The sequence below is a fragment of the Bombus flavifrons genome, chromosome 14 (assembly GCF_040668555.2).
Source record: "Bombus flavifrons isolate JBK064 chromosome 14, iyBomFlav1_principal, whole genome shotgun sequence".
NCBI classification, from domain to species: domain Eukaryota; kingdom Metazoa; phylum Arthropoda; class Insecta; order Hymenoptera; family Apidae; genus Bombus; species Bombus flavifrons.
This window is the reverse complement of record NC_138455.1, coordinates 10,455,601-10,477,297: the sequence shown is the minus strand read 5'-3', so window position 1 is coordinate 10,477,297 and position 21,697 is coordinate 10,455,601. Positions and strand designations below refer to the sequence as shown.

At 35.8% G+C, this 21,697-nt stretch overlaps 2 protein-coding genes and 2 long non-coding RNA genes across 17 annotated transcripts in view; 2 read left to right on the top strand and 2 right to left on the bottom strand.

The window, feature by feature from the left end:
- The window catches only part of LOC138186590 (E3 ubiquitin-protein ligase Rnf220), a 213,384-nt gene extending 203,095 nt beyond the window's left edge, over positions 1–10,289 (top strand). For 6 of the 7 annotated variants that reach the window (XM_069126605.1, XM_069126604.1, XM_069126608.1 and 3 more), the window contains 5 exons: positions 888–1,159; positions 2,386–2,653; positions 4,009–4,466; positions 5,488–5,562; positions 6,306–10,289. In XM_069126605.1, the coding sequence (XP_068982706.1) occupies positions 888–1,159; positions 2,386–2,653; positions 4,009–4,466; positions 5,488–5,562; positions 6,306–6,377 (1,145 nt within the window). In that variant the 3' untranslated portion in view covers positions 6,378–10,289. The remainder of the gene's footprint in view (positions 1–887; positions 1,160–2,385; positions 2,654–4,008; positions 4,467–5,487; positions 5,563–6,305) is intronic. The other variant, XR_011174927.1, reaches the window with a different exon arrangement.
- Positions 9,262–11,501, bottom strand: LOC138186591 (uncharacterized). Its single transcript, XR_011174928.1, has 5 exons — positions 11,419–11,501; positions 11,279–11,340; positions 11,139–11,200; positions 10,999–11,060; positions 9,262–10,254 (listed from the first exon to the last, which is right to left on the bottom strand). It is a non-coding gene; the product is annotated as an uncharacterized LOC138186591 (long non-coding RNA).
- Positions 11,502–17,254: 5,753 nt separating this feature from the next.
- Positions 17,255–18,831, top strand: LOC138187156 (uncharacterized). Its single transcript, XR_011175100.1, has 2 exons — positions 17,255–17,486; positions 17,573–18,831. It is a non-coding gene; the product is annotated as an uncharacterized LOC138187156 (long non-coding RNA).
- The window catches only part of cher (filamin A protein cher), a 52,618-nt gene continuing 49,693 nt past the window's right edge, over positions 18,773–21,697 (bottom strand). For all 8 annotated transcript variants that reach the window (XM_069127640.1, XM_069127638.1, XM_069127639.1 and 5 more), the window contains 3 exons: positions 21,174–21,615; positions 20,276–20,479; positions 18,773–19,921 (listed from right to left, as the gene is read on the bottom strand). In XM_069127640.1, coding sequence (XP_068983741.1) covers positions 19,737–19,921; positions 20,276–20,479; positions 21,174–21,615 — 831 coding nt within the window. In that variant the 3' untranslated portion in view covers positions 18,773–19,736. The remainder of the gene's footprint in view (positions 19,922–20,275; positions 20,480–21,173; positions 21,616–21,697) is intronic.

Here is a 21,697-nt window from a genome sequence, read left to right as displayed (position 1 = left end):
TCGCTAGATGCTATCGGTTTTTAATTAATACAGAAATTGAGATACATTGAAAAATCGATACGCTATGTATAGAATTAAAGGATTCTTTTAATTATCGATAATTAGGATTTGCTGACTTTTCGTTTCAAAGCGCTGATCAATTTATCATATTCTTTTAACACGTTTAATCGACTGAATTTGAACGAATACAGAAGAACGATGCATCACGTGTAAGTCCGTATGAAAATAATTTTTACTATGAAACAGGTTTCCTTAAAATTTATGTTAACGTGGAAGGTACGTAACAGGTGTAACCACTCGACACAGTTTATTTGACTTCAGCATCCGGAATCTTCTTTGTAAACTAACATTTTTCAGTCTCACAATTCTTTTGGACCTCGGTTGATAAATGTTTCTTTTAAGAACGAATATATCCAACGTATGTTGAATATGCGAATATAATAAAATTACGCGAAACGAAAATTAATTACGCTATAAATTCGCTGAATTTTATGAAAATTCTTCATCAATCTACGGTGAAGGAACGGTTAAAATTATCATACTCAATTAGTATGAGTAACTTCTGTACTAAACATTTTCTATTATATTGGTTAACTTATTTTGGGGTTTATGTCACGTTCGTTCGTTGCTTTCGTCGAATATAATTCTATTTCGTAATATGGTGGTGCCTTTTTGTGCCTCTTCTCTCTGAGACAATCTTCTGCTCATCATGCACAAGCTTAATCGCGCGAAATTTTTAATTCGCTTACCGACATTCTTAGATCTCTCGTTGTTAAGAAGAATTAGAATAGAATAGAATAGAAAGCGGACGAACAAACGTTTGAAATGAAGTATGTGTGGTTTAATTTGTGACAGAATGACAGTAACAGGGTGTAATCGTGTTTTAGGCAAAAAGAAATTTCCATCGGATCCGTCCTGTTGCCCAGCGTGCGGAGTAACTGTAAGGCCGCAGGAATTGGAGCAACATTTCGCTCAGGAACTCGACCGACTTTACAAGATATCGTCGGCATCCTCTCGAGCGCGAGCGTCAAGGTCGAATTTGCCTCCTGGCCATCCTCAAGACCATCCCCATGGACCGATGCTCCATGCCCCATCAGCCGCTGATGGAACGCCTCATGGAAGATGGGAGACTTATAAAAGAATTAAAGCCAATAGACAGGTAAATAAATAGTGTAATATCATGGACAAATGGCTTAGGAAATATCGGGTGAAATATTGCGGGAAGGTTTAAGTGCCGTTAGACCAAAAAGGTCCTGGCAGTTTTTATCAGGTGAACCATAAACAATGTTGCGAGAAGGCCTATGTGTGGTTAGACCAAAAGGGCCTGGGAGTTTTACCGGGTGGTTGCCACCTGCAGAGTTGTGAGTGGAGAGTCGAGTTGTGAGCAGTCGAGTCGTGAGTAGAGAGTCGAGTTGAGGTAGTTGTGAGTTGACAGTTGAGTTGAGATAGTTGCGAGATGAGAGTTGAGTTGAGATAGTTGTGAATTGAGAGTCGAGTTGAGATATTTGTGAGATGAGAGTTGAATTGAGATAGTTGTGAGTTGAGAGTCGAGTAGTGAAGAGTCGAGTTGAGATAGTTGTGAGTAGAGAGTCGAGTTGAGATAGTTTTGAGTTGACAGTTGAGTTGAGATAGTTGTGAGATGAGAGTTGAGTTGAGATAGTTGTGAATTGAGAGTCGAGTTGAGATAGTTGTGAGTGGAGAGTCGAGTTGAGATAGTTGTGAGTTGAGAGTTGAGTTGACATAGTCGTGAGTTGAGAGTCGAGTGGTGAGAAATCGAATTGTGAGGAATCAAGAGTTGAGTTGCCGAGTTGTTTTGAGTTGCAGACTATTAGTTGTGAGTTTTGAATCAACTATTTAACTATAGCACATTATTTAGTTCACGTTAAGTAACCATCGTTTCCCGTTTAATTCATTGTAAATAGATTCATCGATCAATAAAATTATCATATAGAACAGAAATCATTGGAAACCCTAATTTCTAATATTTCTAAATAAATAAAAAAATCCTACACTAATTAACAGTTATTCACTACTATACAGTCATAGATTAACGATTAACATACACTACAGTTAAGTTTGCAATACGATTTAACAAACTCAGCGTTAAACATCGTATAAATATGAAGGAGAATGTGAAAAAATCAGCTTGAAGTTGAAAAATTCATTCATTTAAAATGAAATCCCTGGAGGAACAAAAAAAAGTCTTTGTCGCTTAAAAATTAATTACCCAATCGGTTCTGTTAAAGATAAAAAGATACATTTCCTTTTATTAATTTGTCGATGTTATTCTTTGATTGTATATCAACTTTTATTCCGAATTTTGTTGACATAGCGTGATTACGCCTGTCACGATATTTCTAAAAAGTGGTTCGTAATTATGTGCAGGCTAGAATCCGTGTGAAGAACCGGAAACGGAAAGCGGATGAACCTTCTTGCCCCGTTTGTAGCGAGAGGCTATCTGGCACGCCGGAGGAATTGAATCAGCACGTCGAACGATGCTTGAACAAACACAATAATGGAAATCCCGCTGGTCAGAATAATTTGGACGAAGAGGAGGTGGACGTGGAGGGCGATGCTGAAACTTTCGAAGAGTATGAATGGGCTGGTCAAAGAAGAGTGCGGGCAACGTCGATGCTCGTCGGAGGATTTTCTGGTAAATTAAAGCGAATAAATCGTTCTTCAACAAGATCTATAGCTTCCATTTTCATAATATCACATTTTCCTAGTCGTATTCGTGTTTCCTTTTAAATCCTATTATTTCTGTATAATTTTTCTTGAAAGGTTAAAAACGTATTCACTGCACGAACAAGCTTTTCTTCCTCTCGAATCCATACGTGTGACAGTTGTTAAATAGATGGTACATTTATACTGTACGTGTGAGAGTGTTTGTGAGCGTCGAAAAACGTCCAGGTCTCGGTTGGGACAAAAGCGATTAAAAGCGATCAAAAGCGGGTAGAAGTTATTAGAAGCGATCAGAAGAAAAGAAACAAGCAAGCGAGTAGGTTGTCGAGTCGTTCAGAGAGTAACGTACATGCAGAGCTAAATAATTTGTAAAGAAATTTGAAACTTTTTGTTTTTCCAAATCCTCTCTATACCTTAACAACAATGATGTGTGATAATCGTTGACTTGATCATCTGGCATTTGGATCGAAAGCAATCAAGGATTATCGGACTTAAACAATTGCGTATTACGATGTTGTAATCTGATTAATTAATTAAAGATTACAGTTAATTGAGACTAATCCACGTCTTAATAATTCTCACGGTATTATATTTAACATCACATTAATAATTTCCTCCTTTTAACAAAACATCTGTAGAAATGTTCTGTAGTATCGTGAAAAAAAGGCCTAATTAGAAATCGATCGAATCGTAAAAACGGTGTCATCTGCCCTTCAGTTGTTAGTTTACATCGAAAGAAGCCTATGTGACCAAGGTCACCTAGTTCTTGCGGAGCATGGGCGTGGTGAGATTAAAGAAAAAAGAAAAGAACTTCAGAGGTCAGACCGAGAGATCAGAATGTGCGAATCGAGAAGTGAGTGTGAATCGGGAGTCAGAGTTAGTCGAGAAGTCGAGGAGTAGAGTCGTTAGCGTTGTCGAGTTGCGAGAGTTGTTAGCGTTGCTGAGAGATAGAGTTGTTAGCGTTGCTGAGAGATAAAGTTGTTAGCGTTGCTGAGAGATAGAGTTGTTGGCGTTGCTGAGAGATAGAGTTGTTAGCGTTGCTGAGAGATAAAGTTGTTAGCGTTGCTGAGAGATAGAATTGTTAGCGTTGCTGAGAGATAGAGTTGTTAGCGTTGCTGAGAGATTGAGTTGTTAGCGTTGTCGAGTTGCGAGAGTTGTTTGAGATAAAGTACGATTCTTGTATTTAGTTCCAGTTAAACAACCATCGTTTTCTGTCTAATTAATACCTGTGCAGTCAATTTATTGTAAATAAATTGTAAACAATGGGGGAAAAATTTATACCTAAATTTCCCCGATACTACGGTTCATTGCTTGTTGCGTTCGTAGCTGCAGGTTTGGCGACCTCATCGAGCAATCGTTCAACCGCTGGCAACGGTGGATCTAATCAGCAGGAAGAGGAAGACGTGGACCTGGTGGTCGATGGCGACGACGCCGCCGAGTTTGGACCTGCACAGTATTCCGAAGCCGATGTGATCGCGCCACGTATGGATGGCACGCCGAGAGAGCAAAAGGAAAGAGACGCTCTTCGAGAAGCCGTGATATCGCCAAACGCGTCCAACACGCCACACACGCCGCACACACCCGAACAAATCGGTCAAGGTTTGGTCGAGGTGAAACCGGAACCAGGAACAGCAACTCCTCTTGGCCAGAACGAACAAGACGAGAGTGCCTCGACGTCGCCTAGAAGGGACGGTGACACGCCAGTAATCGAGGCTCTTCGAGGCAGAATTCGGGAATTAGAAGCGGAAATGCGCGGCCAACCGTTTAAGTGTCTCATCTGCATGGTAAGTTCTTGTTAGTGGCAGATTCATTAGCGTAGATGATTATGGAAGTGGCATAAATCGTGTATTTTACGTTTCGAGTTATTTAACGTTGCGTGCTTGACGTCTAAACTGACTATTATCATCAAAGATCATTTCAGATTATCGTAATGTAAATTCAAAATGATACACCCATTTTTCTTTTTAGATTCTTTAGATTCCTGATTTAGACCACGACTGTCATAATTTATTTACTTCCCAATGGGACTACAAGTCATTCGGTTACATATCTTCTCTTACAAACTGCATCTCTTCCGCTATCTCTTCGTACTAACTTACATAGATTCTCCGTTTATGAGTTTTTTGTTGTTATTAAGTTATTACAGACCAAGTAGTAAAATGTAGTAAAAGGCATTTCATTTTCGTGGTTATCTTCCAAAATGATTTTTCAAATTTTGGAATCTCTTCATGCCATGATATTCGATACACTTTTTATTTGTTACAAAATACTCATATACGGGTATGTACGTGCATTGGGTTGGCAACTAAATGATCGCAATCACTTAGTTGCCAGTTCAATACATTAAACCTGCTGTCATCCTCATTTCTTCTTCGGTTAGTATCTCTTCGGATATCTTCTTTTTCCCGAACTATTTTATTCATAGAAAGCGTGGAATGCACGGAACATCCAATAAATTTAGTTGGATAATAAAATATTTAAATACTATGTATATTGTAATAATATCTGTTGAAATTGAACACTTTTGGGTAATGTAGAACTAAGAAAGACAGCAGGGTAAAATATAACATTATACTGTCTATTATAAATATATTTACTGGATGTTATTTGTTACGCTTCTCATAGATCTAGCTTCTTAAAACGTTGTCTTCTTCCTTTTAATATTTCTGTTCTCAAGCTTTTCACCTAGTAATTCTTCTGTTTCTTCTGTTCACGTAGCAATTTTATTAAATAATTTCCGAGACTGAGAAAACACAGAAGCAATAAACTAATTAACAAAAATATTTCATTCTTTTATGTCCTCAGGAACAGTATAAAAAGCCTGTGACTTCGGTTTGCTGCTGGCACGTTCATTGCGAACAATGCTGGTTGCACACATTGGTGAGTTACGAGTATTTTGCTAAATTTACATTTATAATACGTTTTTGAATATAATTTCTCTTTTCTTTTCTTTATTATAGTAATTCGTATATGAAACATTCTCACCAAATAGAAAGTATACTTTGACAAAATTTTGTCGTCATTTAATTAATTTACTTGAATTATTTATTATTTCAAGAATTTCAATGAATACAATTGAAATTCCGAATAAAAATTGAAGAAAGGCATTGATCCTTGTCTAAATGATATATTAACAATTCTTTCTCTGACACGTTGCTCTCGAATCACCTGTGGAATATATTCTAAACTTTGCGTATTATCCTATACGTTACATAAAGAAATATATCGCAATTGTTATCCGCGTGGAATCATAATATTTCATTGATATTTAATTACATTAAACATAAAATAATTAATAGTAAATCTCATATCTAAAATCATTTTATATAAACACGATGAAATAATCGCTCGATATGCGATCAAATTATCATACTCGTTAAAACCTAGTATTATTTCTCCATAGAAATTGTTCCTATTAAAATTCTTTTTTCTTCTTCTCTCCTCAAAAAAAAAAACGCCCGTTGCGATATAAATGTTTTTCAACTTTAATCGCATTGAATTATTTTATTCGATTACACATCGATTTGCCGCTAATATATTTTGTACCATACGGTACAACTGTCAGAGAAAGAAAGTTGAGAATAGATAGGAAAAAATTTGTTGAGGAGAGTTGTCCCTTTCAGGGTGCGAAAAAGCTGTGTCCACAATGCAACATGATAACGTCGCCTTCAGATTTGCGACGTATCTACATGTGAAGGAAGTCGCGTGTGCCAAACAAGAAATTGGGTTGTCCGTAGAAAAATAATGGTCGATTTTTTGCCAAAGAATCGACGCGTTTCGATATGACTCGATCGTGTAAATATCTGTATATATTTATGCGTCACGTTAAATTAACTTCTTCTAGATTTACCACGTACGAATTATGCACTTAGTAGCGTTAGTAAGTTAAGCCGTGAAAGGCGCGCGCGAATCATGTCTCGATCATGCTTTATCGCTCGTCGCGCAGACCAATTTTCATCCTGCTATAATATATAGAAATATAAATAGAAAAATATTTCCTCCTCTGATAAGTTATCGTATAACGTTAGTCGACAAGTTGCTACGCTACTCTTCACAAGTATTTGGACACCTGCGATTCGATCAAAAAATTCATATTTTTTATTTACGAACAACGTTTCTCTATTCTTCACTATTCTTCTCTTCTCTTAAAACAATTATCGCGAAGATATTTTCTTTCGTCTATGCGAAATTGAAAGTAAAACGGGGAATATATTTGCGTCACATGAATTCAAGGTTTAATTATTTAATTTCCTATACTTTTAATCGTTCTTCTTTAATTTGTAATAGTTAGCAATTATTTTCTTCGTTGAGATAACAATCTTCCCCCTTTTTCTCTTCTCATAGGCGGCAAATTATGTTAGAACAATTATCGCGAAGATATTTTCTTTCGTCTATGCGAAATTGAAAGTAAAACGAGGAATACATCTGCATCACATAAATTCAATGTTGACCTGTAATGAATAATTATAATTATTTAATTTCCTATACTTTTAATCGTTCTTCTTTAATTTGTAATAGTTAATAATTAGTTTCTTCGTTGAGATAAAAATCTTCCCCCTTTTTCTCTTCTCATAGGCGGCAAATTATGTTAGAACAATTATCGCGAAGATATTTTCTTTCGTCTATGCGAAATTGAAAGTAAAACGAGGAATACATCTGCATCACATAAATTCAATGTTGACCTGTAATGAATAATTATAATTATTTAATTTCCTATACTTTTAATCGTTCTTCTTTAATTTGTAATAGTTAATAATTAGTTTCTTCGTTGAGATAAAAATCTTCCCCCTTTTTCTCTTCTCATAGGCGGCAAATTATGTTAGAACAATTATCGCGAAGATATTTTCTTTCGTCTATGCGAAATTGAAAGTAAAACGAGGAATACATCTGCATCACATAAATTCAATGTTGACCTGTAATGAATAATTATAATTATTTAATTTCCTATACTTTTAATCGTTCTTCTTTAATTTGTAATAGTTAATAATTAGTTTCTTCGTTGAGATAACAATCTTCCCCCTTTTTCTCTTCTCATAGGCGGCAAATTATGTTAGAACAATTATCGCGAAGATATTTTCTTTCGTCTATGCGAAATTGAAAGTAAAACGAGGAATACATCTGCATCACATAAATTCAATGTTGACCTGTAATGAATAATTATAATTATTTAATTTTCTATACTTTTAATCGTTCTTCTTTAATTTGTAATAGTTAAGAATTATTTTCTTCGTTGATACTTGCTAACTGTAATATGGTTGCGTACAGTAAGATCAAAATTACGTTAAAAAGTTCCAATTGAAGAACTTATTTTCTATATATACAGAATTATTATATTATTACTAATATAATAATATGAATATAATATATATATTATTATATTATTCTATAAATATGCAATGATTTGTGTCCAAATATTTATGTACGGTAGCGCACGTTATTTCGCGCGATACTTATTTCGAGACTTAAGAATCGAATGAGAGACATTTAGAATATTACGAACACAAATATTCGAACAATTTAATTATAATCGTTATAATTAATCGTTTCATCTAGTTCCGCTGTATAGTTTCAAATAACTAAGAAATCTGTTAAAGGGAGGAATGCTTGCAGTAAAACCGAACACGACGAACTTTTACACTCGATCGTCGATTGATTAAAGTTCGTTGACGCATCATCGCAAGCATCTTCGTCGAATCTGCTCTTAATCGAAGACTATTCGCGCGTACCTGAAATTCCTAGGTGTCATTTCGAACGACTAACGTCTACATTAAAGTCGCCCCTTTTCGCCGGATCTACCGTTTTTCTCTTGAAACAATGTATCTGTGTCTACGATTCATCGAGTTCAATTTACAAAGACGAATATTATGTATGTGTAAAATATAATCGACAACTTTGTTAAATCAGCTATTTCCAGTAGGCTTTCCGTAACCGTGAAAGAGGACAAAGAAAATAGTCGGAAATTATCGTATTTAAAATACGAGCAGCACTCACCAACACTACGTGGAAACACGAGTCTCTTAAACGTTTATTACGAATGTCCAGCAATCTGTTGTTGCAATCTTCCTTTAATCCGAACCTAATGAACCGATTAATTTAATCCGAGGCGCACAAAGGATATGGAAAAATGTGAAGAAGAATAACGACGAGTATACAGTTTGTTTCTAATGTATAATATGTAACATTCAGCTACTATATGCGACTTAGGCAAAACACTACACAATGTAAAGAGCAGGCAATATTAATTTTCTCATTAGGTTTAATTATTTTTTTATTTTTATCCATGGAAACGTATATTTATTCTATTTTATCAGCAATAAAGAACAATTTATTATCGATAGTATCTGTTCGAAAAAAAAAAAAAGAAGAAGAAGCTAGATTTTATATTATTTATAGTATGTTTCCTATCGTTACCAGGGTTCGATCGTCCATTTTTCTAAATACAAATTTTCCTTGAGGAATACTTCTTTAATTGTCTACGATCAATAGAGAATATTCATAATGGACGATTAATTCGTTGTACGGATAAGATGCACGTTAGAAAGGAACGAATTAAAAAAGCAATATACGAGGTGAACTTGGTTCTTTTTTCTTTTCTCTTTTAATTTCCGTTGTAAAATACGCACTGTTTGCAGGCTATGGCGAAATCGATAAATCACAAGACGATACACCAGTGTAATCCAATCGACCAAAGTTACGATACAAACAAACAAAAAAAAAAAAGTGGATAAGTCAATAATTGATATCTATTAAAACGAATAACGCAAGCTCGCCTGTTTTTCCCTTGTCTTATGCATGTAAAACGGAAGGAACGTTGTTTATTTTGACTAGAAAAATTCGTGGAGGAAAGTACGAAGAGGCAGAGAATAAAGAAATGCAGATGAGAAAGGAAGGGAAAGACGGACCAACGCGTATATCACGATCGATCTTCTTTCAGAAGATTCGTTTCTTATTTTCTAAGTATATTATTGTTTCATCTGCTAACTCATTGATACGATGATCAGCGATTTAGCGAACCAATGAAAAATGACGAAAAATTGTTTGACATTGAGAAGACAGATAACTCGACTGGACATGGCTCGATGAGTTATGTTACATTGGAAATATTTGAAATTTTATTTCATATTAATTTTCTTATTAATATCCAGCTTTCGTAATATTTCATATTGTAATTATCAGTTACAAATTTTCTTTCGTCGATTTTTCCACGTTCGAAGTACCAAAATTTAGCGACTGAAACATTCCACGCGCGTCCAATCGAATTTTGTCACTCGTTGTTGATAAAACGTGAAACGAACTTGCGATAAGCAAATTATCTTTGTTTCGAAACGAGGTATACAGGTCGATCGACCGCAGTGATATGCACAAGTCCAAGCGTTCCTTGGATGCTGGTCAATGTTTTTTAAAACAATAGAAACGTCCGAATTTTCTCTTCTTCTGCTTCTCTGTCCCTGGTGATCAAGATTTTAGATTGCTGCGTGTCCCCTCGTGCACGCCGAGAAAGTTCTTGTAAATACATACAGAAATCGAGTTAAAACCAGCAGGAGAAATCGGCTCCCCGTTGCGAGCGTTGTTCTGTAATCGAAATAAAACGATCATGGAATGTAGAACTATCGTTTACAATCAGTTTCTTCGTCGCCTTGTTCTTCTTCTGCACGAAATTCATTTCCTTCCATTTCAACGATACGCTGTGCATCGATGGAATATTACGATCAACGTTTTCAACAACAATTTTCAAGCTGAAACGCAGTCAAAGGTACGTACTGCTCATTTTTCTTTTTTAACGATTACTTCTAACAATTCTCAGAATCAAGTGATAGAATAATTGAGATTGGAAACTTTACTTTTTAGAATTGTTACATGTGTTTGTATAATGTAACATATGGATGATAAATCGTAAATGTTATCGATATTAATTTGTGAAATGGAACGTTTATTTATATCGTCGTTAGCAATCTGCTTTTAACTTTCTTTCCTTTCTTTTCAATCGGAAATTAATTTTATTTATAAAATTTGAACATTCCTCGTATCGATTAACAATTTTGCCCAACAAAGCAAACTTGATTGTTTGCATATGATAATAGACACTTTCCAAATGTGGAAAATGGAGAAGGCTTTTAATTGCAATTTATAGAAAGATAAAGTATACAGGAGGACCTGTTTTCAAGGTATCGATACTATTCACAGCTAATCAGCTCATTTTGTTTCAGTATGATAGTAAAGTAATTATTAATGCGTGTAATGATCCAGTCATTTATTCAAGCCTATACTAAATAGTTAAGTTATGTACTAAATTACATATTTAATTGTAATACGTACAATTAAAGCATCAGGAAAATCTTCCCAGTAAAATTGTCCATGTTTGAATTTTGAATAGGTTTCTGAAAAATGATCATTCCTAGTCTCATACTAAATAGTTAAGTTATGTACTAAATTACATATTTAATTGGAATACGTACAATTAAGGCATTAGAAAAATCTTCCCAGTAAAATTGTCCATCTTTGAATTTTGAATAAGTTTCTGAAAAATGATCATTCCTAGTCTCATACTAAATAGTTAAGTTATGTACTAAATTACATATTTAATTGTAATACGTACAATTAAAGCATCAGAAAAATCTTCCTAGTAAAATTGTCCATGTTTGAATTTTGAATAGGTTTCTGAAAAATGATCATTCTTAGTCTTATATTAATTAATTAAGTTACGTATTAAATTACATATTTAATTGTAATACGTACAATTAAGGCATCAGGAAAGTCTTCCCAGTGAAATTGTCCATCTTTAAATTTTGAATAATTTTGTAAAAAATGATCATACCTAGAGGAATCAGTGTGAGGTAACTTTGGAAGGCGAAACCTCTACTTTCATATCTTTTACGTTCATTTCGTTTGAACCTGTTGAACCTACAGCAAACAACGGAGCGAAAAAATAAAGATGGATTTTTCCTTGGAAATTTTACAAAATCGAACGACTCTTCTGAGATTAATAAATTTCTTCCTAACTCGAGTCATTATGAATTTCAATTTGCATTTATATTTAGACATTTTAAACACGGGCGTAAGATTTTTCTTCTTTGATTATCTTCCAGTAAACAGTGTCAAGTGGCAGTAGAATATCCTGTTTCCTTATATTCGGATATTACTACTTTATTTCCATTTTCTCCAAAATATAGCGCAGTGCACCATTCTAAATACTTTTGTTTCGACTATTTTCACATTAAAATAGTCCAAACTCTCCTGCATTATATTCCAATATTACTACTTCACTTTCGTTTCTTTTAAAATGGAACGAAGCAATATTTTAAATACGAATTTTCCCTTGGAATATTTTCACCTTACAATAATCCAAGTATTTATATTCTAAGTATCGCTACTTTGTGTCTATTTCCTCTAAGATAGCGCAGGAGACAATTTTCAACATTTTTACAGGCAATACTTTTACAGTAGAACAATCCAAAATTCTTTACTTGCATTTCCTTTAAAGTATACACAACGCAGATTATTATTTTAAATATCTTTACATAGAATATTTTCAGATTAAAGTAACCCAAGGTTCTTTATATTCTAGTATTACTACTTGATTTTCATTTCTTCCAGAATATACAGAAGATATTTGCATAGAACTTTAGTCCCTAACGAAGCGTCCCTCTGTAACATTCTACGTCTTATTTTCACAGTGTCAAATTTTTACACAAATCTGAATTTATCGTTAACTCTGAAACTCTTAATTTAACTCTGTGAATATTACTACAAATGTATCAATCATCTGTACGCAAAGCATGCAACAATGACTCTGTCTCTGCATTAATAAATTAAATCTCTAAAAAGATGAGAAGCCAAAATTGGCACAAAAAGGTGAAATAAGTTTCTGTAGCAGAAGCTGCAGCGCAAACTCTGGCTACGTGGCAGGAAACGTTTCCTTTAATTTCCTCTTCTTATCTAACCGCGAGGGCAGAGAATACTCTGAAAACGATATTCGCGTAGAACACGAGGAATATGAAGCTCGAACAAGGTCGGTCGAGTGGTCGGGAGGAAAAAAGCTGCCGCAAAATGGCTGTAGCCCGCTAGAAGCTTGTTCCACTAGCTTGGAGTAGGTGGAACTGGAAACGAAGGTGGGGCCATGCGGTTTGCAGGTGCGCTTTCGCCAAAGGATCGCGTATGGATCGACTCTTTTCACCGTGGATAAAGACAGCCCCTGGCAAGAAGAGAAGAGAAGAGGAGAGGAAAGGAGAGGATGAAGAGAGGCGGGAACCAAGCAGTAGAATAACATTTTGCCAGAGGCAAAAGAAGAACAACATTTTTACGGAAACTAGACTGCTGCTAACCGTGCACCAAGTTCGAGCGAGAACGTGTTGTATAATACGAGACAGAAGAAGAGAGAGAGAGAAAGAGAGAGGGAAAGATAGAAACGGGGAAAAAGTATAGAAGAGGGAAGGTTGGAAAAAGTCCGGGAAAACGAGGAGCATAGTAAGAGGTGGGATTGTAGGTGGAGGCGGAACTGAAGGCTCCGCCTATGCTTTCCATCCTCCACCTGCCACCAGTTGACCTCTACTTACGCGCCAATTCACGTGCCACTACTACCTTCCACACTTCACCACCTCTGCTCATTTCCTCGGTACCCACTGCTTTGTTCCCTGGCCGATCTCGTTTAAACTCCTCTTCTACCTGACATCGGTTAACCTCAGCCAAGGGGCTCTTTCCCACACTCGAAATTTCCCTTACTCGTTCGATACTCTACGTGACCCCGGTCGTGTTGCTCAAGTATTTTCACGATATTACCAGGCCAGTGCCACAAATATACACGTTCAACTCTCTTCAGTTCGATCCTTCAATTTTTTCCATCCCTCGATCTTGCTGTCGTTTTAGCCACACGGAAGATTTGTAGCGTTTCAAGGGAATTCAGACGTAAAATTCAGACGAGATACGAGTCCAGACGCATAGCAATGGCAATTTTTCTGCATTTTACTCGACTATTTTGGAGTAGCTTTTAATGGTGAAATATACCATGGGAATGAAAGTGTACAAATGTTCCTTCGTATTTTACTCGAATTCGAAGTTTCTCTTAGCGTTAGAAAATATCATCGAGTTGAAAATGATCCAAAGAACCAGTTTCTGAGCTACCGCGTAATGGCATCTTAGCGAAGATTGCCATTCGCGTGTTATTCGTCCGATTTGTCTAACGTGAAAGCTAATTGACAAAGAAATTGTACAAAGGCTGATGGACGATTGGACGTTATATCGAGATGTTCGATCAGAGTCGAATGCTGGTGCTTGTTTATCGAAGGATTTGATTTTAATCCTTTGCCTAGTTCCTGCCGCGTAATAAAATGGTCAGAATAATAATTGCGCTTCCAGTACCAAAGGAACTGTACCAAACAACAAGCTGCTTCTCAAGCCGAGTTTATTCTAACAACCATCATCTGCTATGGCCACAATATAAATCGTCTCTTCGATTACAAAAGAAACAGTACAAATGAAAAATCAATAAATAGAAAATCCATTTCTGAGCAAAGCTTATTTGAACAGCCCAGACTTCTACAGAGAAAGCTTCTGCTCGTCTTCTACAGAGAAATCGCTTCTGCCAGAGAAACATTACGAAACAATTATTTTCCAACCAGACTTTGCTCTAATAACTCGAGTGGTTGCTTTTCCCTGGCCGCAATATGCCACCATCTCTTCGTCTATCAAAGAGACAGTACAAAATAACAAAGTGATCTTCCAAGACGCAACATGCATATTCATAGTCTACGACAAAATTGTTATCTTTCGTATCCACAAGCATCTCGACGTATGAAGAAAAAGTATACCATGTAAGTTGCAAAATAAACAACGATGTAAACGTACTATTAGGTCGTCCGAAAAGTTTCTTTCGTTTTATAAGGAAACAATGGACGGCAAGATTTTTTTGTTGAATTACGTATAATCCATTTTGTTCTATCAAACTAAAGATCACAACGTTCGACAGATTAGGTTTCACGTTTGTATAAAAATGCATCGTTGTAAAGGACGTGTCTGTAAAAGAAAGACACTTTTCGGACAACTTAATACTTGAAGCTGTACAGTGAAACGTATCTTGCAGAGCAGTGCGACGAGTGGAGGAAAGAAAATGCGTAATATCATGGAGAATACCACGCAGTAAAGGAAAGAGCGGAGGAATAAAGAAAAGGGGAATAAGGTGGAAATAAAAGAAGCAATCGCGTCGGCGTCTCGCGAGCGTCTGACGGTTGGGAGCAAGGGTGGCATCGGATGCGTCGGAGGCGTCGGCGTAACCACGAGGAAGGGCGTGTTTCTGGGAGGAAAAGCGAAACGGGTGGCCGTACGACGGCGCAAGTCAAGCACCTGTTTTCGACGCCTGCGAACTCGAGCGTAAGGGACCTATGAAACCGGTTGCGACCGCCTACCATCCTATCGAAACCAACGGAATCCGCATCCCTGAAGAACCTCTTCCACCTATCCACCTATCCACCTAGCCGTTTACCCACCTACGACCTCCGATAACTTCACCGACCACCAGATTCAGACCAGTCAGAGACGAGAAACACACAGCTTTTTCCTCGTTTCTCCTTTCTCCACCTACTAACAAATTTCTCTATCTTGCTCTTTTAGTTGTATACACAGATTCGTAGATAGACAGCTCGAACGATATCTTCTCTTTCCAACCGACATACGCATCCCTCGGTTAACTGTCCCCCTTTCTTTCCGCTCTATTTTCGCTCTTGTCTGTGTCAACGAGCATATCTTCCCGCTTCTGTTCTACTGTTTTATCGTTGCTACGATTTCGTAATTATTTTTTATATGTTTAAGATATGTCGTATCGTAAGTATAGGCTAGTAATGGGATTTATAATTTGCGGCCATTGATAGACTACGGTTTCACTGTAAATTCGTATTTCTTATGATGTAACTGAAAGAGTAGAAACTATAGGTAGAAAATTGTTTTACATACCAAGTAACAAGTATTGTAGTAGGTTGTTCGAAAAGTTTCTTTCATTTTATAAGGAAATAATAGACGCACAATGTTTTTTGTTTTATATGAGTTTATCGAATTATGCACGAACGTAATCGATGATACCTAATTCAATAAAATAATATAAAACACAAATTGTTGTTCATCTATTATCACCTTATGAAACGAAAGAAACTTTTCGGACAACCTAATAGAAAGCCCTATGCTTTGGGTATTTCGTATAGCTTGCATATCGTATCGTATCGTGTGCATTCTGTGCAATTTTGCGTCGTTAAGTTTCCAGTAAGTGCATACAAATCCATGGTCTGTCGATTGAGTATGTGGATTGGCAAGGTGAAGAAAACGATGGTCCGAATGCATATGTTTCTGATAATTCATGTTGCAGTGAATAGGATCGAAGAAGAAAAAAGATGTGTAGGGTTCTGTGATAAAAGATACGTATTAGACAGTGTGCGTGATACTGGATATTCCATATATTTTTACGTACATTCTGTATATTTTGGCATCTTTAAGTTTTACATACCCAAATACACAAATATTTGCGTTCCAGATGACGTTATGTTTGTGATAGATGAGCAACGAAAAATTGTTGAGGTTAAGGTTGACTGATTGAAGAACAAGTGGATGAATCTGTAATAGAAAAGTATATTGAAATAATTAAAGGTATAAGTATATGTTGAAAATGACAACGTGAGTTCGCACTCGCCATCCATATGCAGACGCGCTAGTTACAATAAATAGTAACTAGAAGATAGTTCTAGATATAATCGATAGATTTAATCGATAGGTTTAAGATATTCTTTTGTTTTTATCCCTAGTCCATGTAAGAAAGTGCAAGAAAGGTTATTCGGCTCAGAACGGTGTGATTTATCCGAAGAATAAACTAATAGCTATTGTGATCCTACCTATAAATACAGAAATAACAACAGTATAAGTATAAGTATAATGTATAAGTTTATGCTGATTCATATCCTTACTCTCTTAGTGTTATTAGACGATGGAATAATAGGGAGCACGTTCATATATTTATAACAAAAGGACATTACCAAAACAGGTAAGCTTATAGTTTGGGCTAGAAGCTACAGGGAACATAAATAGAAATCTATTTATTAGTTCCTTTGTTCCTAGACCTTGCAACCCAAAACATAAAGTATACTCAAAGGTACAATAATATGCACCGCTCCTTATTTAGAATATTTCTGCGCAATAGCAGTCTCCAGGTCACGGATGTACATAAATAAAGATGTAGAATTTTTCTTGAAGCAGTTACTTCAACAAAAATGGATAATCGCGTAGCCAAGAAATGAAATGGACAAGTTTACGTATAAAAACAGAGTTGATCAATTATAAACATATGTGTATCTTACATTTGCGATATAAAAGAGGAAGAGTAGCAAGCATTGATCTTGTAAATTCTAAATAATCGTCCTCTATAATACTTGGTAATATCTCGAATTAAACAAATTTTTAATTGCATGTATAAATATGTTCGTAGGGAATGGGAAAATAGATCGAAGAACCAAAAATGTAGTCATCGTAGTAATTATTCGTGTAATTTGAATTAGGTCAATTTTAACATGGATTCGTAATTTATCCAAAAATCTGAAAATTGAAACAGATCATCTTTCGACAAATTTCGTCAGCGTTCCAGAGAAAATGGTGAAATCAAACATTGCAACAATTAGTTGTAATAACTATGATGATAGCATAAGAAATTCACGTAATTAATGATAACAATATATATTAATCGCAGATTGAACAATTAAATTTTTCCTAACAATTAAAAATGTACAAGCTTAGAAAAAAGAAATTTATTACGCCACATTGTTAAGAAATAAATGGTAAGCGTGACGCGTACTATGTAAACTGTGCTAAGTTTCACAGTTCGTATGATAAAAAGCCTGTGTATCGTTATTCATGGTTACAGGTACGATACATCTAACGATGACAAGTTACGGATCGTGTTCTTCCTGGTGAATGCAAATTTATTCAATGAGAAGCAGCCAACCGTGTTTAAGTGTTCGTTTTATGCGCACTGTTTGACAATGACAATCTATTTTACAGCGTTCTCGTTATCGATACATAGACGACACATCTTTTCTACGAGAAAAAGCTTCCGCTTTCCTAACTGCTATTATGAATCAACATTTTTGAATGCTTATGGCTGGTCCTCGATTTTTACTCAACAATTCGTACCGGTTCCCGAGACATTCGATCTGAAACATTTTTCAAAGGTTTTGTCGGTTTTGTGGCAATCAGATCTGCCTGTTTCGAAAATACTGTTTTCAGAGAAACGAATTTAAACTACAGTTTTTGAAATCGTTGAACAATCGGAAAATTGTTCGCGTGAAAGTAAATCGAAAATATATATTTCCCCATATATATCATCGAGAGTTAAAATTTTTCGCACAGAGCTCCGTTCTCGAGAAAATTAAGTTTGAATATTCGTCGAGTATTTCTCTATATGTATTCCACATACAACGCTCTATTTCCTTTCTCCTACATTCCCAATATTCCATATCCTCCATATATCTTGACACATATAAACCAAATAAACACAAAAGAATATGTTTCTAAATAAAGAAGATATATTTATGGCATAAAATGCAGACCGCGAATTGGCCACAGGAAATCGTCATTTCGCAGGAACAAAGTTTACTATCTCGTAAGATGAAATTCGTCTTCGCCCATAGTGTCATTTCGTTGGCCACATTTCAGCGGGTGATGTCAGTTAGGTAGTCGAAGCAACTGGGAAATCATCGCTTTGGGAATTCTAATTTAGCAAGCTGGAATAACTATCGGACTAGTTTGTACAACTAGTGTGGAAAACTATGTATGGAACACGGGATAAAGGAAAGAAGGAAACGATATAACGAATGATTTTTAATAAACATATTATTTATTTAATTTTTATATAATATATAATCATCGATACTTTTAGTTTGCATTTTTAATCCAATCATATCGATGTAACGTTACGCAGTGGAGAAGGATGCATCTATAGAACGCATTTTCATAGAACAAATATCTGAATCTAAGATATATAAGGCACAATTGTTGTATCTTATTATTCTCGAATAAAAATAATTGACTTATTTCATCGCCGTAGTTTAACACGTCCGTATCATTTTTCTTTTTTTTTTTTTCTTTTTTTTGTCGAATGAATAATATCTATCGTATATCATTCATAGACGAAACGAGGCTGTATATAATAAGTACATGCTACATCGTACCAACCCCCATCTGATAAAGAAACTGTTTAAACGATTAAAAACACTTTTTCCCTATTTCCATCTAATTGAGCTAGTTTAGAAATCGTTTGCGAGTAGAAGATCAAGACGACGCGCAACTTCTTCCTTCGGAAGAATTTACAATTTTTCCTTATAATTATTTGGTTCTTCGTTGCAAGTCGTGAAATTTACAAAAGTAATTGACGAAACCTGATTTATTTTACGTTGCTTGATCGATATGAGAACTTGCGTTTGTATTCTATTCTATCAAGAAATTTTATTCGTATTTCGACCAACACGTTGTACGTTTCGATCTTTTTACACGTGGTAGAAAATAATTAAACGAATACCATAAATAATCATTTTAATATTTATATGGCAAAAAATTCGTACGATGGCGAATAAAAGAAGTTTCATTGCCACGGTGTTTCGCACGTTTTCAATGAAATTTCTTCTTCAAAATAACAGATAGCTATACCAAAGTTATTTAGAATGAAGATGGAAGCGCGTAAGGGGTTTACATTCAAACAACGTTCTATATATTGACTTCTGGCTGAACTCTGTGAAAATACTTTCAGCCAGAGAAGACGTGTTTTTATGTTTAATCGTAAATTACGCTATTCGTTTCAAGATTTTCACGTCGCGGGTTTCACTACGTCTACGATACGCTTTATTACTCTATTCGTTTAAGTAGATAAGGATTTAATCGATGATCATCGAAATTCTTCAAATGGAACAATCAATGTAACAGAGTCTGGCCGGTACAAAGCAAAATTATCGCACCGCGTTATTGGAATCTTACTTTCGCTTTCTTCTTTCCTTTCTTATTTATTTTTTCTGTTTAGTTCCACATGCGTTTACTTATACTTCGACTTTATATGGCGATCCAGGGATATGATCGTCTCCCCATTTTACGATAACGATGTATTCTCCTCTTTCGCGGACCAAGTAGTTCACGTTGTAATTGTTGCGACCTATGTGCTTCATGGATACTTCGTCGCATGGACCTTTGGGTCCGTACACACCAATGTACAAGATATTGTTACCTACAAACAAGGAAAACACAGATGAATCAACGTTTTAAATTTCTTCGCCTTCTTATCAAAATCACGTTCATCAAGATAGGATTTTTCACGCAATGTTGCATGAAATTGCAACAAACTATGCCCTTTTAATATGCCTTTAAAATTGTTAAGACCGATATATATTGGGTTGACAACTAAGTGATTGCGGATTTCGTCAATACCACCTAATAACAAAATCCGCAATCACTTAGTTGCCAACCCAATAGATTACGTTTATATGAATTAAGTAATAATTATCATTTTTCGATTCTAAATTCGAACATAGTCTATACTCAATGATACTGATACTTAAGGATTGTATGAATAATATATTACCGGCATCGCCAGCGTTTACAGTAAACACGTTCTGTTTGCCAAGATATGCTTTCTTTAGACCCATTCCTTTGCTCGTCACCTTACTAGCATCTGACTTGAACAGAGGTAAAACTGGTCCGGTGTGCTTTGATTTGGAAATTTTTTGAACAGTTTCCACCACGATCGAACTGGTTTCTTGTGCGCCTCTTTCTGCCAGATCCGCACCTATAATGAAATTTGTTAGGCTGTTAACTTGGCATTGTACGTGACAATAGGATCTGGTCGATATACATTTAAACAATTGAAAATTAATCAATCACAGTATAAAATGAATTTTTCGCATTCTCGTTATTTAGTCTCATAGCAAGAGATAAAATTTCCATTTTCTAGAGATGAACGCAGTAACTAGAACTCCTAAGTACATTAAATATCTGATGATTCAGCAGACATTGCCTATTCATAGCACGTCCATGAAGGTATAATAATAGAATAGGCAAGTTCATTGGCGAGTTAAAATTTCGATAGAATAGAGCAAACGGTTACAACGTAATATCAAAAGTATGATTCTCGTGAAACCTGTGTTTTTCCATCCTTCGGTTTCAAAGTATTACATTGCCAAATTATAAATGTCGTACGAATCAAAATTTGCAATCAAAAGAAACATCCATCTTTTCTTTGCAATTCCACAAGTTTGTTCAATCTTCCTGCTGCTCTATTCCATCTTCTACTATAAACAATGACCTAACTCTTATTCGAACCAACTATTGTGTTTTATATTTATTCACATTACTAGCCAGAAACGTCTATTAACTTTATGATTGAATCATCCGCGATTAATTTTTCTCTACCAAACATGGAGAGATTTCAGACTTTTGATCAATAATATACAAGTACACCTAATCGTTCTCAATATACTAACCGGTACAGGGAACCTTAAATGGCGAGCCAACGATGTGATATCCATCGTACTTGATGCTAATGTAGTAATCGCCAGGTACCAAAGGTGTGTATCTAACTTTGTAACCCTCTTCCACTTCTGTACAGTCCATCGCGACTTTGCTAGGGCCATCTACCGTTATGCACAGTACACCGCTTCCGGCGTTGCACGTATCGATGATAAAGTCTGTTTTCTGGCCAGTTTTAATTTCCTTTAGGCCATTTCCATAGGCATGTAACGCGGCTGGATCAGCATCCACTTTGCCAACTTTGATGCGGTACGGGCTACCCTGTATGTGCACCCCATTGAACTTCACATGGATATTATGGATACCATTTTCCCGAGGCATAAACCGCACCGAGTAAGTGTCAGCGTCGATGCCTTGAATGAAGCAATCGTCCTCGATACCGCTGGGAGACACGATCTGTGGCAAAAGGAATATATTTCGTTACAGCGATCCAACATTTTTTTAGAATATAATTAACAATAGTAAGTTGACGATATTT